The following is an 18,988-nucleotide window of genomic DNA, read 5'->3' as shown; positions in this document are numbered from 1 at the left end:
CTGCTGGGAATGATGAAGCTGTAATGTCAGTGCTGCTGGGAATGATGACGTTGTGATGTCAGTGCTGCTGGGAGTGATAAAGGTGTAATGATGATGCTGGGAGTGATGAAGGTGAGATGTCAGTGCTGCTGGGAGTGATGATGGTGAGATGTCAGTGCTGCCGGGAGTGATGAAGATGAGATGTCAGTGCTGCTGGGAGTGATGAAGGTGAGATGTCAGTGCTGCTGGGAGTGATGAAGGTGAGATGTCAGTGCTGTTGGGAGTGATGAAAGTGAGATGTCAGTGCTGTTGGGAGTGATGAAGGTGAGATGTCAGTGCTGTTGGGACTGATGAAGGTGAGATGTCAGTTCTGCTGGGAGTGATGAACGTGAGATGTCAGTGCTGCTGGGAGTGATGACGGGGAGATGTCAGTGCTGCTGGGAGTGATGAAGGTTGAGATGTCAGTGCTGCTGGGAGTGATGAAGGTGAGATGTCAGTGCTGCTGGGAGTGATGACGGGGAGATGTCAGTGCTGCTGTGACTGATGAAGGTGCGATGTCACTGCTGCTGGGAGTGATGTAAGTGAGATGTCAGTGCTGCTGGGAGTGATGAAGATGAGATGTCAGTTCTGCTGGGAGTGATGAAGGTGAGATGTCAGTGCTGCTGGGAGTGATGAAGGTGAGATGTCAGTGCTGCTGGGAGTGATGACGGGGAGATGTCAGTGCTGCTGGGAGTGATGAAGGTGAGATGGCAGTGCTGCTGGGAGTGATGATGGTGAGATGTCAGTGCTGCTGGGAGTGATGAAGGTGAGATGTCAGTGCTGCTGGGAGTGATGAAGGTGTGATGTCAGTGCTGGTGGGAGTGATGAAGGTGAGATGTCAGTGCTGGTGGGAGTGATGAAGGTGAGATGTCAGTGCTGCTGCGAGTGATGAAGGTGAGATGTCAGTGCTGCTGCGAGTGATGAAGGTGAGATGTCAGTGCTGCTGGGAGTGAAGAAGGTGAGATGACAGTGCTGCTGGGAATGATGAAGTTTTGATGTCAGTGCTGCTGTGAGTGATGAAGGTGAGATGTCAGTGCTGCTGGGAGTGATGATTGTGAGATGTCAGTGCTGCTGGGAGTGATGAAGGTGAGATGTCAGTGCTGCTGGGAGTGATGAAGGTGAGATGTCAGTGCTGCTGCGAGTGATTAAGGTGAGATATCAGTGCTGCTGGGAGTGATGAACGTGAGATGTCAGTGCTGCTGGTAGTGATGAGGGCGTGATGTCAGTGCTGCTGGTAGTGATGAGGGGGTAATGTCCATGCTGCTGGGAGAGATGAAGGTGAGATGTCAGTGCTGTAGGGGGTGATGAAGGTGAGATGTCAGTGTTGCCTGGAGTGATGAAGGTGAGATGTCATTGTTGCCTGGAGTGATGAAGGTGTGATGTCAGTGCTGCTGGAAGTGATGAAGGGGTGATGTCCGTGCTGATGGGAGTGATGAAGGTGAGATGTCAATGCTGCTGGGAGTGATGAAGGTGAGATGTCAGTGCTGCTGGGATTGATGACGGTGAGATGTCTTTGCTGCTGCGAGTGATGAAGGTGAGATGTCAGTGCTGCTGGGAGTGATGAACGTGAGATGTCAGTGCTGCTGGGAGTGATGAACGTGAGATATCAGTGCTCTTGGGAGTGATGAAGTTGTGATGTCAGTGCTGAAGGGAGTGATGAAGGGGAGATGTCAGTGCTGTTGGGGTGATGAAGGTGAGATGTCAATGCTGATGGGAGTGATGAAGATGAGATGTCAGTGCTGCTGGGAGTGATGAAGGTGAGATGTCAGTGCTGCTGGGAGTGATGAAGGTGAGATGTCAGTGCTGCTGGGAGTGATGAAGGTGAGATGTCAGTGCTGCTGCGAGTGATGAAGGTGAGATTTCAATGCTGCTGGCACTGATGAAGGTGAGATGTCAGTGCTGCTGGGAGTGATGAAGGTGAGATGTCTGTGCTGTTGGGAGTGATGAAGGTGAGATGTCAGTGCTGTTGGGAGTGATGAAGGTGCGATGTCTGTGCTGTTGGGGGTGATGAAGATGAGATGTCAGTGCTGTTGGGAGTGATGAAGGTGAGCTGTCAGTGCTGTTGGGGGTGATGAAGGAGAGATGTCAGTGCTGTTGGGAGTGATGAAGGTGTGATGTCAGTGCGGCTGGGAGTGATGTCGGGGTGATAAAGGTGCGATGTCAGTGCTGCTGGGATGTATGAAGGTGCTGCTGGGACGTATGAAGGTGAGAGGCTGCAAGTCTATTTGATCCAGGTTTATTTTCCTTTGCCAGTGTGATGCAATTTTGTTGATTGGGTGTCACTGATTTATAATTACCATCACTTCTCCTGAATCCCAAATCATCCTCCTTTCATCCCAGTGCTTGACATTTTTAAACATGGTTTAATTTTCCCTTTTTTCTCTTTTTTCTTCATGTTGCCTTCCCCTGCTTACCATGGACCCTTGCTTTTTGTTGCTGCTTGTTGCTTGACTGCCATTCTGCCCTCTGCATCCCTCCCCTCCCCAACCTTTGGCTGAACACCATCACTCTATGCTGACAGCGATCAAACATGTTCGAGGAAGAATATCCTGGCCAACAGCCTAACAGCAGACAAAGGGATGCCCCACAACTGAGTGCTGTTCCTCAGTGGAAACAGGTAACTATCTATCTGAAACTCTCTGCTGCTGGGCCCCAGTGTACTGCTCAGGGTTTATGAGTCAAGCGGTGCTATTGCATCCATTGTTCACCTTCATACCACAGGACCTTTACTGGGACAATGGTAAGTTTCTGACCTTTTTGCTGCCAAGTTGACTGTTGGAGGCTCCATATTGGTGACGCACATGATGAGAGTGCAAGGGTTTCACCTGACTACAAACTGAATGTGCGCACGGGCAAGGCATCAGTAAAACAGACCACAGGCGACATCCCAGCCGCAAATGGCATTGAGTGATGTACACCCTTACATAAGATTACATAGGATATCTAACACGGAAACAGGCCATTCGGCCCAACCAGTCTATGCTGGTGTTTCTGCTTCATTGAGCCCCCTTTCGTCGTATCTAAATCTATCATCATAACTCTATTCCCTTCTCCCCCCTATGCTCGTCTAGCTTCCCCCTAAATGCATCTGTACTATTCACTTCAGCCATTCCTTGTGGGAATGATTTCCACACTCTTTGGGAAAACAGTTTCTCTGGAATTCCTCATTGCATTTCTTGGTGACTAGCTTATGTTGATGTCCTCTTGTTCTGCTTTTCCCCACAAGAGGAAACATGCTCTCTGTGTCCACTCTATTAAAACCTTTCAGAATTATAAAGACCTCAATCAGATCATCCCTCAGCCTTCTTTCCTCAAGAGAGAAGAGATCCAGCCTGCCAATCCCTTCCTGATATGTATACCTACACATTTCTGGGATCATCCTTGTAAACCTTCTCTGCACCCTCCCCAGTGCCTCTATATCCTTTTTATAATATGGTGACCAGTACTGCACCCAGTACTCTGTGCGGTCTAACTGAGGTTTGATAAAGGTTCGGCAGACCTTGTCTCCTTTTCAATTCTATCCCTCTAGAAATAAAGCCGAGTGCTTGGTTTACTATTTTCATGTGGCGCAACTTTTGCTGTTGATCTATTTGTACTCTGAGATCCCTCTGTTCCTTTAACACACCAAGGCTTCCCCTATTCATCTTACTCAAAGGTTTGACCTCACAATTATCTGTGTTGAACTTCATTTGGAAATGATTTACCTTTTCTGCAAGTTTGTTCATGTCCTTCTGCAATTTGTTGCAGTCCTCCTGAGTATTGCGTATAAGCCACAAACTGGTGTCATCTGCAAATTTAGAAATTGTATTTTTGATTGCTACAAGTTAGCTTCCCTCAGCCGTCTTTTCAGAAGCTGAGTATTCAATGCAATGCTTATGGGAACAAATTTTCAGTTTGGTTAGATTTGAGACAAAGGTGATGGTGACAATATTTTCCCAATTTGACAAAGTTCATCTGTTCTGTTCGTGTCCTGAAGGTGTTTGATGGGGACAGTGTAGAGGGAGCTTTACTCTGTATCTAACCCCGTGCTGTACCTGTCCTGGGAGTGTTTGATGGGGACAGTGTAGAGGGAGCTTTACTCTGTATCTAACCCCGTGCTGTACCTGTCCTGGGAGTGTTTGATGGGGACAGTGTAGAGGGAGCTTTACTCTGTATCTAACCCCGTGCTGTACCTGCCATGGGAGTGTTTGATGGGGACAGTGTAGAGGGAGCTTTACTCTGTATCTAACCCCGTGCTGTACCTGTCCTGGGAGTGTTTGACAGGGACAGTGGAGAGGGAGCTTTACTCTGTATCTAACCCCGTGCTGTACCTGTCCTGGGAGTGTTTGATGGGGACAGTGTAGAGGGAGGTTTCCTCTGTATCTAACCCTGTGCTGTACCTGTCCTGGGAGCGTTTGATGGGGGCAGTGTAGAGGGAGCTTTACTTTGTGTCTAGCCCCGTGCTGTATCTGTCCTGGGAGTGTTTGACAGGGGCAGTGTAGAGGGAGCTTTACTCTGTTTCTAGCCCCGTGCTGTTTCTGTCTTGGGAGTGTTTGATGGGGACAGTGTAGAGGGAGCTTTACTCTGTATCTAACCCTGTGCTGTACCTGTCCTGGGAGTGTTTGATGGGGACAGTGTAGAGAAAGCTTTACTCTGTATCTAACCCCGTGCTGTACCTGTCCTGGGAGTGTTTGATGGGGACAGTGTAGAGGGAGCTTTACTCTGTATCTAATCCGTGCTGTACCTGTCCTGGGAGTGTTTGATGGGGACAGTGTAGAAGGAGCTTTACTCTGTGTCTAACCCCATGCTGTACCTGCCCTGGGAGTGTTTGATGGGCACAGTATAGAGAGAGATTTACCCTGTATCTAACCCTGTGCTGTTGGGGAGGGTTTAAACTAGATTGGCAGAGGGGTGGGAACCTGAGGGGAAATTCAGAGTGGAGAGGAGAAAAACTGGCAGTGGGAAGTAGAGAAGTATTAACTGATAAGGAGGATATAACAGAGAGTAGTATCAAGGCAGACAGAATACTTGGACAGTTTGATAGAATTAGAGTAGGCAACAGTAAGTCATTAGATGGGGTTAGAATAAGCGGGAAAGTAAAAAAGCCTAAATCGGGGCTAATGTGCATGTATGTGAATGCACGGAGTGTGATTAATAAGATACTGCAGGCACAGGTTGACAAATGGAATTGTGATATTATTGCTATAACAGAGACCTGGCTCAAAGAAAGGCAGGACTGGGTGTTAAACATCCCTGGATACAAGGTGTTTAGGAGAAATAGGACAGGAAGGAAAGGAAGAAAATGTGGGGGGTTGGGGTGAGGTATGATGGGGGAGTGGCAGTATTGATTAAAAATGGCATTCGAGCACTAGAGAGAGGATGTTCCAGAGGATACGAGGATGGAATCTCTCTGGCTAGAGGTAAGGAATGGGAAAGGTGCAATAACATTGATTGGTGTAGCATATAGACTACCAACTAGTGGAAGGGATGTGGAGAAACAAATTTGCAAAGAAATTACATAGATGGAAGAATTAGAGTAATCATAATGGGGCACTTCAATTATCCAACTATAGACTGGGATAGGAATATTACAAAAGGACAAGAGGGGCAAGAATTACTGGAATGTGTTCAAGATAATTTTCCGCCGTAGTATGTTTCCAGTCCAACGAGAGGACATGCGTTTTTGGACCTGGGGAATGAGTTGGCCTAAGTGGATCAAATATCAGTGGGAGAGCCTCTAGGGGACAGTAACCATTGTATCAGAAGGTTTAGGTTAATTATGGAAAAGGATAGAGAAGAATCTAGAACAGGGATAATTAATTGGGGGAAGCCAACTTTGATGGGATGAGAATGCATCTGAATCGAGTGAGTTGGAATCCAATGTTGGCAGAAAAGACAATGGCTGAACAATGGACCACCTTCAAAGAAAAAGTACTACAGGCAATGCCGAGGTATATTCCTTTGAAGGGGAAAGATAGGTCAAATAAATCCAGAGCACCCTGGATGACAAGGGAGATGGAGGTGAAGATGTAAAGGAAGAAGTGCGCTTACGACAGATGTCAGGTAGAAAATACAATGGAGAATCAGGCTGAATATAGAAGGACCAGAGGGGAAGTGAAGAAATTAGTAAGAAAAGCAATGAGAGAGCATGAAATTGGCTGGCAGTGAACATAAAAGGTCTTCTATAAGCATGTACATAATAAAAGGGTGGTAAAAGAAAAATTAGGGACAAAAAAGGGGACTTGCATGTGGAGGCTGGGGAAGTAGCAGAAGTGCTAAACAAGTACTCTGCATATGTCTTTGGTGGGGAGGCAATGGCGTAGTTGTATTGTTGCTCTACTAGTAATCCAGAAACCCAGGGTAATGCTCTGGTGACCCAGGTTTGAATCCCACTACGGCAGATGGTGGAATTTGAATTCAATAAAAGTCTGGAATTAAAAGTCTAATGATGACCATGAAACCATTGTCGATGCCCTTACCTGGTCTGGCCTACATATGGCTTCAGACCCACAGCACTGTGGTTGACTCTTAAATGCCCTCTGAACAAGGGCAGCTAGGGATGGGCAATAAATGCTGGCCTAGCCAGCGAAGCTCACATCCCACGAATAAATTTTTAAAAAAAGATGCTACCCAGGCCGAGGTGAGAGAGGAGGTAACTGGTACACTAGAAAAACTTACAATTGAGAGGGAGGAGGTGTTGGAAGGTTATCTTTACTTAAAATAGATAAGGTATCAGGACTGGATGAGATGCATCCAAGTGTACTGAGGGAAGTGAGAGTGGAAATTGCTGAGGCACAAGAGGACAGGAGAACTGCAAATGTTACACCCTTGTTCAAAAAGGGTGCAAGGATAAAGCTGGCAACTACAGACTGTCTGACTTCAGTGGTAGGGAAACTTCTGGAAACTACAGTTCAGGACAAAATCGATAGTCACTTAGACAAGTGCGGGATAATTAAGGAAAGCCAGCATGGAGTCATTATGGGAAAATCATGTTTAACTAACTTGCTGGAGTTTTTTGAGGATGTAACAGAGAAGGTTGCTAAGGAAACACTGTTGATGTGGTATATATGGATTTTCAAAAGGCATTTGATACAGTGCCACGCAACAGACCTGAGCAAAATTCTAGGTCATGGAATAAAAGTGAAAATAGGTACTTGGATAAGAAATTGGCTGAGTGACAGGAAACAGCGAGTAGTGATAAATGGTTGTTTTTCAGATTGGAGGAAGGTTTGTAGTAGAGTTCCCCAGGGGTCAGTGTTGGGACCCTTGCTCTTCCTGATATATATTAATGACGTAGACTGTGTGCAGGGCATGATTTCAAAACATGCAGATGAAAGGAAGATTGGAAATGTTGTCAACTGATGGGGATAGACATGTCAGTGGATTGGGCAGACAAGTGGCAGATGAAGTTCAATGCAGAGAAGTGTGAGGTGATTCATTTTGGCAGCAAGAATATAGAGAGATGGTATAAAATAAAGGGAGAAACTCTAAAGGAGGTCCAGGAACAAAGTGACCTGGTGTATACTTACATAGGTCATTGAAGATGGCAGGGCATGTTGAGAGAGCAGTTAATAAAGCATATAGAATCTTAGGCTTTATTAATCAGGGCATTGAGTACAAGAATAAGGAGGTCATGTTGAACTTGTATAAGACACTAGTTAGGCCTCATCTGGAGTACTGTGTCCAGTTCTGGGTGCCATACTTGAGAAAGGATGTGGAGGCATTGGAGAGAGTACAGAGCAGATTCACAGAATGACCCCTGGGATGAAGAACTGTAACTATGAGGATAGATTGGAAAGGTTGGGGCTGTTTTCTTTGGAGAAAAGGAGGCTGGGAGGAGACTTGATAGAGGTATTTAAGATCTTGAGGGGTATGGAGAGGGTAAAGAATGAGAAACTGTTCCCACTCAAGGGAGCATCAACAACTAGAGGGCACAGATTCAAAATAATTTTCCAGAGGAGTAAATGTGGTGTGAGGAAAAATTCTTTCACCCAGAGGTTGGTTGGAGTCGCGAATGAACTTCCTGAAAGGGTGGTGGAGGCAGGTTTGATCGAGGTATTATAAAGGGAATTGGATTGCTACCTGAAAATAGAGAATGTGCAAGGTTACAGGGATAAGGCAGGGGAGTGGGAGTAGGTGGAATGCTCTTTCAGCGAGCCAACGCAGACTTGATGGGCTGAATGGCCTCCTTCTGTTCTGTAAAGATTCTGTGATTCCAGGGGGTACCTGCCCTGGGAGTGTTTGATGGGGACAGTGTAGAGGGAGTTTTACTCTGTATCTAACCCCGTGCTGTACCTGTCCTGGGAGTGTTTGATGGGGACAGTGTAGAGGGAACTTTACTCTGTATCTAACCCTGTGCTGTATCTGTCCTGGGAGTGTTTGATGGGGACAGTGTAGAGGGAGCTTTACTCTGTATCTAACCTCATGCTGTTCCTGTCCTGGGAGTGTTTGATGGGGACAGTGTAGAGGGAGCTTTACTCTGTATCTAACCCTGTGCTGTATTTGTCCTGGGAGTGTTTGACGGGGACAGTGTAGAGGAAGCTTTAATGAAAACCTTTAATGATGCATTGATAGGGTTGAATGAGGAGAAATGGGAGTAGGGTCATGTGGAGCCAAATTACTAGTATAGACCAGTTTGGCTTCAGTATCTACCGCCTATCTGACTTTGTGTATTGAAAGTGAAAGCAGGAGCTGAGGGTGAAAGGAGAGTGTTGGCCATTCTCAGAACTGATGGGCTTCACTTACATGCTCCTTTCCTGACCCCTGTTGTCTCTGTGCAGGGACAGAGAGGAGGAGGGTAATTTTGCTAACTTACTGCTGTGATTGTATCTGCTGTTGACTGGATGTTGGAGTTTCCATTGTAACATTTGTTTTCTCTCCCTGTATTTCTGATTGAAGAGAAGAGATGTGCTGCCAGTGCGAGTCTGTCCCAAGACAGTTATCATGCTTCCCTGGCCTGTTCCTGGGTCATCTCATTGCACACAGGTGACATCACAGTATGGTGTTGCAAGCTTCACGTGTGTAACTCTGCCTGATGTTGGTGACCCCAATTTGTGTCTCTTCTTAACCCATTCATTGTTCTCCCTTCAGTCCCTCCGTTCCACCAGGCTTGGTTTATACCAGATTCAGGCAATCACTCGGGACTTAGTCAACTCCTGCATGGTGGAATCTTAACACGAATAATCCATTTTAATGTCTTCTGTCACAGCTAATCTCTGTGTAGCCTTACGAAGTATGTTATGTGTCAACAGAGTGATGCACCATGGACATGGAGTTGTTTCAGCTTTAAGAGGAGATTCAATCTATACCAAATCCTGTTCTATTCCTGTCCTGGGAGTGTTTGATGGGAACAGTGTAGAGGGAGCTTTACTCTGTATCTAACCCTGTGCTGTACATGTCCTGGGAGTGTTTGACAGGGACAGTGTAGAGGGAGCTTTTATCTGTATCTAACCCAGTGCTGTACTTGTCCTGGGAGTGTTTGACGGGGGCAGTGTAGAGGGAGCTTTACTCTGTATCTAACCCCGTGCTGTACCTGTCCCTGGGAGTGTTTGATGGGGACAATGTAGAGGGAGCTTTTATCTGTATCTAACCCCGTGCTGTACTTGTCCTGGGAGTGTTTTATGGGGACAGTGTAGAGGGAATTACTCTGTATTTAACCCCGTGCTGTACCTGTCCTGGGCGTGTTTGACGGGGACAGTTTAGAGGGAGCTTTTATCTGTATCTAACCCCGTGCTGTACTTGTCCTGGGAGTGTTTGATGGGGACAGTGTAGAGGGAACTTCACTCTGTATCTAACCCCGTGCTGTACCAGTCCTGGGAGTGTTTGATGGGGACAGTGTAGAGGGAGCTTTACTTTGTATCTAACCCCGTGCTATACCTGTCCCTGGGAGTGTTTGATGTGGACAGTGTAGAGGGAGCTTTACTCTGTATCTAACCCCGTGCTGTACCTGTCCCTGGGAGTGTTTGATGGGATAGTGTAGAGGGAGCTTTACTCTGTATCTAACCCTGTGTTGTACCCGTCCTGGGAGTGTTTGATGGGGACAGTGTAGAGGCAGCTTTACTCTGTATCTAACCCCGTGCTGTACCTGTCCTGGAAGTGTTTGACGGGGACAGTGTAGAGGGAGCTTTACTCTGTATCTAACCCCATGCTGTACTTGTCCTGGGAGTGTTTGACGGGGGCAGTGTAGAGGGAGCTTTTATCTGTATCTAACCCCATGCTGTACTTGTCCTGGGAGTGTTTGATGGGGACAGTGTAGAGGGAACTTCACTCTGTATCTAACCCCGTGCTGTACCTGTCCTGGGAGTGTTTGACGGGGACAGTGTAGAGGGAGCTTTACTCTGTATCTAACCCTGTGTTGTACCCGTCCTGGGAGTGTTTGATGGGGACAGTGTAGAGGCAGCTTTACTCTGTATCTAACCCCGTGCTGTACCTGTCCTGGGGGTGTTTGATGGGGACAGTGTAGAGGGAGATTTACTCTGTATCTAACCCCGTGCTGTACCTGTCCTGGGAGTGTTTGATGGAGACAGTGTAGAGGGAGCTTTTATCTTTATCTAACCCTGTGCTGTTCCTGTCCTGGAAGTGTTTGATGGGGACAGTGTAGAAAGAGCACCAGGCCTCAACAAATTGCACCAGCACCCATTGTAGTAAAAGAGGAAGCTGTGTCTGGTCCAGTTCCATTGAGATGTGACCTGTGTGACATCACATGATTGTGTACCTGAATCTCACTCCACTGTGCATTATATTCCTAATCTTCCACCATCTTGTCTATAATATCCTGATTGGCCCTGACCTGTGTGTTATAGTCTGTTGCTGCACTTTGTTAAGAAAGAGGCGATTCTGTGCCAAGTATTTGTTGTGGTTTAGTCCCTGCGATGAAGTTTTGTTCATGTTGTGCTGTTTTATATGATCTTGTATTCTTCAGGCTGTGGTCAAGCCAGTGGAGGGGCAGCTGGTCAGCAACCAAGGCTCTGCTGCTCCCTCTGTTCCATCGCTGAACACTCTCCGACAGGTACAGACCCAATGTGAGGGCAAGCACTCAGCATGACACAGCTCTTAATACCTTACTGCCTTTTTCACTCGCTGATTTAAATAGTGAACTCTTGACAGCAAGTAACCGTTGGTGATGCCGCTGTTTGGTGTTACAGGAGTCATGTATCACACTCACTGTTGTGTTACAGGAGTTGTGTATCACACTCGCTGTTGTGTTACAGGAGTCGTGTATCACACTCGCTGTTGTGTTACAGGAGTCATGTATCACACTCGCTGTTGTGTTACAGGAGTCGTGTATCACACTCGCTGTTGTGTTACAGGAGTCGTGTATCACACTCGCTGTTGTGTTACAGGAGTCGTGTATCACACTCGCTGTTGTGCTACAGGAGCCGTGTATCACACTCGCTGTTGTGTTACAGGAGTCGTGTATCACACTTGCTGTTGTGTTACAGGAGCCGTGTATCACACTCGCCGTTGTATTACAGGAGTAATGCATCACACTCGCTGTTGTGTTACAGGAGTTGTGTATCACACTCACTGTTGTATTACAGGAGTCATGTATCACACTCACTGTTGTGTTACAGGAGTCGTGTATCACACTCACTGTTGTGTTACAGGAGTCGTGTATCACACTTGCTGTTGTATTACAGGAGCCGTGTATCACACTCGCTGTTGTATTACAGGAGTAATGCATCACACTCGCTGTTGTATTACAGGAGTAATGCATCACACTCGCTGTTGTGTTACAGGAGTTGTGTATCACACTCGCTGTTGTATTACAGGAGTCGTGTATCATACTCGCTGTTGTATTACAGGAGTAATGCATCACACTCGCTGTTGTGTTCTGTGAGTCGTATATCGCTGGCGCTGTTGTGTTTCATTAGTCGTGTGTCACACGCGCTGTTGTAATCTGTGAGTCGTGTATCACAGTCTGTTGTGTTCTGTGAGTCATGAATCACACTTACTGTTGTGTTACACATGTATCATACTCGCTGTTGTGTTCTGTGAGTTGTGTATCACACTCGCTGTTGTGTTCTGAGAGTTGTGTGCCATACTCGCTGTTGTGTTCTGAGAGTTGTGTATCACACTCGCTGTTGTGTTCTGTGAGTTGTGTGCCATACTCGCTGTTGTGTTCTGTGAGTTGTGTATCACACTTGCTGTTGTGTTCTGTGAGTTGTGTGCCATACTCGCTGTTGTGTTCTGTGAGTTGTGTGCCATACTCGCTGTTGTGTTCTGTGAGTTGTGTATCACACTCGCTGTTGTGTTCTGTGAGCTGTGTATCACACTCGCTGTTGTGTTCTGTGAGTTGTGTATCACACTCGCTGTTGTGTTCTGTGAGTTGTGTATCACACTCGCTGTTGTGTTCTGTGAGTTGTGTGCCATACTCGCTGTTGTGTTACAGGAGTTCTGTATTACTCTCGCTGTGTGTTCTCTGATTTATGCATCACACTCACTGTTGTGTTCTGAGAGTCGTGCATCACACACGCTGCTGTGTTCTGAGAAATGTATATCACACTCACCATTGTGTTCTGTGAGCTGTGTATCACACTTGCTGTTGTTTTACAGGAGTCGTGTATCACACTCGCTGTTGAGTTGTGTATCACACTCGCTGTTGTGTTCTGTGAGTTGTGTGCCATACTCGCTGTTGTGTTCTGTGATGTGTAGCACACTCGCTGTTGTGTTCTATGATTTATGCATCACACTCACGGTTGTGTTACAGGAATTGTGTATCACACTTGCTGTTGTGTTCTGTAAGTCGTGCATCACACTCACTGTTGTGTTCTGTGAGTCATGTATCACAGTCATCGTGTTACAGGTGTCGTGCATCACACTCGCTGTTTTGTTCTGTGAGTCATGCATCACACTCACTGTAGTGCTACAGGAGACATTTATCACATTCATCACTCTGTTCTGTGAGTCGTGCATCACACACGATGCTGTGCTGCAGGATTGTGTGTCACTCTCGCTGTGGTGTTACAGGAGTTGTGTATCACACTTGCTGTTGTGTTACAGGAGTCATGTATCACACTCGCTGTTGTGTTCTGAGAGTCGTGCATCACACTCGATGCTGTGCTACAGATGTTCCGTATCACACGCTGTTGTGTTCTGATCACAATCACGGTTGTGTCACTGGAGTTGCACATTACACATGCTGTTGTGTTCTAAGGGTCATGCATCACACTCTCTATTGTGTTACAGGAGCCTGTATCTCTCACACTACTGTGTTTCAGGACTCATGCATCACATTCGCATGTTGCATTGCAGAATTGTATATCGCTCTCTATTCTGCTACGAGTCATGTATCACACTCGCTCTTGTGTTCTGTGAGTCTTGTACTACACTCGTTGATGTGTTACTGGAGTCGTGTATCTCTCAACTATCTATGACACTCACTGCTGTGTTCTGACTGTCATGTATCACACTCGCTGTTGTGTTCTATGAGTCGTGTATCACCGGCAATGTTGTGTTACTGGAGTTGTGTATCATACTCGCTGTTCTGTTCTGTGAGATGTGCATCACACTTGCTGTTGTGTTCTGTGAGTCATGCATCACTCGCTGTTGTGTTCTGAGAGTCGTGTATCACACTCACTTGTATTTCAGGAGTCATGTCTCTCACTCGCTATTGTTTTATTTGAGTTGTGTATCACGCTTGCATGTTGCATTGCAGGAATTGTGTATCACACTTGATATTGTGAGATGTGCATCACACTCACTTTTCTGTTCCGTGAGATGTACATCACACTTGCTGTAGTGATCTGTGAGGTGTGTATCACACTTGCTGTTGTTACAGGAGCCTTGAATCACACTCGCTCTTGTGTTCTGTGAGTCTTGTACCACACTCGCCGTTGTATTATAGGACTTGGATATCTAGCCTGCTGGTGTGCTCTGAGTCGTGTACCACACTCGCTGTTGTGTTCTCTGAATCGTTATCACGCCCACTGTTGTGTTACAGCAGTCATGTATCACACTCGCTATTGTGTTCTGTGAGTCGTGTATCACATTCACTGTTGTGTTCTGTGAGTTGTGTCACACACGCTGTTGACTTACAGCAGTCCTGTATCACACTCGCTATTATGTTCTGAGTTGTGTCACACACGCTGTTGTGTTACAGCAGTCGTGTATCACACTCGCTATTGTGTTCTGTGAATTGTGTATCACACTCGCTATTGTGTTCTGTGAATCAAGTAACACAGTTGCTGTTGTGTTACAGGAGTCGTGTATCACACTCGCTATCGTGTTCTGTGAATTGTGTATCACACTCGCTATTGTGTTCTGTGAATCAAGTAACACAGTTGCTGTTGTGTTACAGGAGTCGTGTATCGCACTCGCTGTTGTGTTCTGTGAGTTGTGTATCACACTCGCTGTCCTTTTCTCTGAGTCATACAGCACACTTGCTTTTGTGTTGTGAGTCGTATTACACTCATGTTGTGTTCTGTGAATTGTGTACCACACTCGCTGTTGGCTCTGTGTTGTGTATCACACTTGCTTTTTTGTTCCATGAATCATGCATCAAAGTCGCTGTTCTGTCACAACAGTCGTATATCACACTCGCTGTTGTGTTACAGCAGTTGTACAACACACTCGCTAATGTGCTACATGAGTCATATATCACACTCTCTCTTGTGTTCTCGGAGTTGTGTATCACATTCACTGTTGTGTTCTCGGAATTGTGTATCACACTTGTGGTTGTGTTCTCGGAGTTGTGTATCACACTTGCTGTGTGTTCTCTGATTTATGCATCACACTCACTGTTGTGTTCTGAGAGTCGTGTATCACAGGCGCTGTTGTGATCTATGAGTCATGTAGCACACTTGCTGTTGTATTACAGCAGTCACGTATCAGTGAGTTGTGTATCACGCTATTGTGTTACAGGAATTTTGTATCACACTTGCTGTCTTTTTCCATGAGTCGTGTATCACACTTACTGTTATATTACAGAAGCCGAATATCACACTCTCTCTTGTGTTATGTGAGTTGTGTATCACACATTTTGCTGTGCTATGAGTCATGTATCACACTCGCTGTTGTGTTCTGTGAGTCGTATATCACACTCTCTTGTGTTCTCGGAGTTGTGTATCACACTCACTGTTGTGTTCTGTGAGTCGTGTATCACACTCGCTGTTGTATTCTATGAGTCGTGTATCACAGTCGCTGTTGTGCTCTGTGAATCAAGTATCATAGTTGCTGTTGTGTTACAAGAGTTGTGTATCACACTCGCTGTTGTATTACAGGAGTTGTATGTCACACTCACTCTTGTGTTCTGTGTGTTGTGTATCACACTCACTGCTGTGCTATGAGTCATGTATCACACTCCCTGTTGTGTTCTGTGAGTTGTGTATCACACTTGCTGTCCTTTTTCTGAGTCATAGAGCACACTTGCTTTTGTGTTGTGTGAGTCGTGTATCACACTCATGTTGTGTTCTGTGAGTCATTTATCACATTCACTTCTGTTACAGGAATCATGTATCACACTCACTGACGTTTTATGGGAATTGAGTACCTCACTCGTTGTTGTGTTACAGGAGTCATGTATCACACTAGCTGTTGTGTTACTGAAGTCCTGTACCAAACTCGCCATTGTGTTACCAGAGTCGTGTATGACACACTCTTGCATTCTTCGCATGTATCACACTCACTCTTGTGTTCTCTGAGTTGTGAATCACAAATGCTGCTGTGCTCTGTGTCGTGAATCACACTCGCTGTTGTGTTCTGAGAGTTGTGTATCACACTCACTGTCCTTTTCTCTGAGTCATACAGCACACTTGCTTTTGTGTTGTGTGAGTCGTGTATCACACTCATGTTGCGTTCCGTGAATTGTGTATCACACTCGCAGTTGTGTTCTGAGAGTCATGTATCACGCTCGCTGCTGTGCTACATGAATCGTGTATCGCAATTCCTGTTGTGTTACACGCATCGTGTATCACAGTTGCTGTTGTGTTCTGTGAGTTATGTATCACACTCGCTGTTGTGTCACAGGAGTTGTGAATCACAGTCTCTGTTCTGTTACAAGAGTCATGTATCACACTCAGATGTGTTACAGGAATTATGTATATCACTCGTGTTGTGTTGCAGGATTCGTGTATCACAGTTGCTGTGTCCTATGAGTCGTGTTTCACACTCACTATTGTACTACGTGAGTCATGTATCACACTCGCTATTGTGTTCTGTGAACTGTTTATCACACTCACTGTTGTGCTCTGTGAGTCGTTTATCACATTCACTTCTCTTACAGGAGTAATGTATCACACTCACTGATATTTTACGGGAATTGTGTATCTCACTCACTGTTGTGTTGCAGGAGTCGTGTTTCACACTTGCTGTTGTATTCTGTGAGTCATGCATCACACTTGCTGCTGTTTTACAGAAATTGTGAATCACATTCTCTGTTCTGTTACAGGAGCCATGTATCACACTCACTGTTACCAGATTCATGTATCACACACGCTGTTGTGTTCTGTGAGTCGTGTATCACACTCACTGTTGTGTCCTGTGAGTCATGTTTCACACTCACTGTTGTGTTACAGAGGTTCTGTATCACACTCGCTGTTGTGTTTTGTGAGTTGTGCATCACGCCCGCTCTGGTTCTGTGAATCAAGTATCACAGTTGCTGTTGTGCTACTGGAGTCGTGTATCACACTTGCTGTTGTGTTACAGGACTCCAATCTTTCACTCGCTGTTGGGCCACTGGAATCGTGTATCACACTCACTGTTGCGTTCTGAGAGTTGTGCAAGACATTTGCTGTTGTGCTACATCAGTTGTGTATCACAGTCCCTGTTATCTGAGTTGGGCATCACACTCGTTGTTGTGTTACAGGAGTCGTGTATCACACTCACTCTTGTGTTCTCTGAGTTGTGTGTCACACTTGCTGTTGTGTTACAGGAGCCGCGTATCAATTCACTGTTACCAGATTCGTGTGTCACACTCACTGTTGTGTTGCAGGAATCATGTTTCACATTCGCTGTTGTGTCACTGGAGTTGTGAATCACACTCGCTGTTCTGTTACAGGAGTCATGTACCACACTCACTGATGTGTTACAGGAATTGTGTATCTCACTCACTGTTGTGTTGCAGGATTCGTGTATCACAGTCGCTGTGGTGTTCTGTCATATAATCACACTCACTGTTGTGTTCTGTGAGTCATGTGTCACACTCGCTGCTTTGTCGCAGGAGTCGTGTTTCACACTCGCTGTTGTGCTACAGAGGTCGTGTATCACGCTTGCTGTTGTGTTCTGTGAGTCGTGTATCACAATTGCTGTTGTGTTACAGGAGTCGTGTTTCACACTGTTGTGTTCTGTGAATTGTGTACCACACTGGCTGTTTTTTTCCTGTGAGTCATGTATCTCACCCGCTGTTGTGTTCTGAGAGCTCTGCATCACATTTGCTGTTGTGCTACATGAGTTGTCTACCATAGTTGTTGTTGTTATGACTAGAGTCGGGTATCACACTTGCTGTTGTGTTGCACGCATTGTGTATCAGACTCACTGTTGTGTTACAGCAGTCATGTATTACACTCACCGTTGTACTGAAGTCCTGTATCAAACTCGCTGTTCTGTTACAGGAGTCATGTATGACACTCTCTTGTGTTCTGAGTCGTGTATCTCACTTGTGTTCTGTGAGTTGTGTATCACACTCACTGTCTTTTTCCGTGAGTCATGTATCACACTCGCTGTTATATTACAGGAGTTGTGTATCACACTCACTCTTGTGTTCTGTGGGTTGTGTATTACACTTGCTTTTGTGTTCTGTGAGTTGCGTATCACAGTGGCTGTTGTGTTACAGCAGTCGTCTATCACACTCACTGTTGTGTTCTGAATCGTGTATCACACTCACTGCTGTGTTCTGTGAGTCTTCTATCATAGTCGCTGTTGTGTTACAGCAGTCATGTTTCACGCTCACTGTTGTGCTACATGAGTCATGCATCACACTCGCTTGTGTTCTGTGAATTGTGTATCACACTCGCTGTTGTGTTCTGAGTCGTGTATCACAGTCGCTGTCCTTTTCTGTGAGTCATGTAGCACAGTTGCTTTTGTGTTGTGTGTATCACACTCATGTTGTGTTCTGTGTGTCATGCATCACAATGGCTGTTGTGTTACAGGAGTTGTGTATCACGCTTGCTGTTGTGTTCTGTGTGTCTTGTATCACACTCGCTGTTTGATACTGTGAGTTGTGTATCACATTCACTGTAGTGTTATTCATGTCCTGTATCACTCTCGCAGTTGTCTTAAAGGAGTTGTGTATTACACTCACTCTTGTGTTCTGAGTCATGTATAACACTCGCTGATGTGCTCTGTGTGTCGTGTATCACACTTGCTATCGTGTTCTGTGAGTCATGTACAGGTGTTGACACTGAAACATACATGGACCGTACAGGAGCTGACAATGAATCACACACCGACTGTACATGAGCTGACACTGAGACATACGTGGACCATACTGGAGCTGACACTGAGAAACACACATGGGCCATCCAGGAGCTGACACTGAGACGCACACACGAACCATACAGGAGCTGATACAGATACACACACACGGACTGTACAGGAGCTGACACAGTGACACACATGGATTGTACAGGAGCTGACACAGTGACACACATGGATTGTACAGGAGCTGACACGGAGACACACACGGAATCTATAGGAGCTGACACTAGGACACACATGGACCATCAAGATGCAGTCACTGAGACACACACAGACTCTACAAGAGCTGTCACTGAGACACAAACGGACTGTACAGGTGGTGACACTGAGGCACGCAGGAGCTGTCACTGAGAGACAAACTGTATAGGAGCTGTCACTGAGAGAGACACAGACTGTACAGCAGCTGTCACTGAGAGACACAGACTGTACAGCAGCTGTCACTGAGAGACACAGACTGTACAGCAGCTGTCACTGAGAGACACACAGTCTGTACAGGAGCTGATACTGAGAGGGACACAGCCTGTACAGGAGCTGTCACTGAGACACACACAGTCTGTACAGGAGCTGTCACTGAGAC

General features: G+C 46.0%; 1 protein-coding gene across 5 annotated transcripts in view; it reads left to right on the top strand.

The window, feature by feature from the left end:
• The window catches only part of mical3a (microtubule associated monooxygenase, calponin and LIM domain containing 3a), a 301,509-nt gene that overhangs the window by 135,432 nt on the left and 147,089 nt on the right, over positions 1 to 18,988 (top strand). For 3 of the 5 annotated variants that reach the window (XM_078568427.1, XM_078568425.1, XM_078568424.1), the window contains exon 15: positions 2,540 to 2,643. In XM_078568427.1, coding sequence (XP_078424553.1) covers positions 2,540 to 2,643 — 104 coding nt within the window. The remainder of the gene's footprint in view (positions 1 to 2,539; positions 2,644 to 18,988) is intronic. The other 2 variants (XM_078568426.1, XM_078568423.1) reach the window with 1 other exon arrangement.

Source organism: Cetorhinus maximus, chromosome 22 (assembly GCF_964194155.1).
Source record: "Cetorhinus maximus chromosome 22, sCetMax3.hap1.1, whole genome shotgun sequence".
Taxonomy (NCBI): Eukaryota; Metazoa; Chordata; class Chondrichthyes; order Lamniformes; family Cetorhinidae; genus Cetorhinus; species Cetorhinus maximus.
Note: the sequence above shows the minus strand (reverse complement) of the source record. Positions and strands in the feature narration are given on the sequence as shown.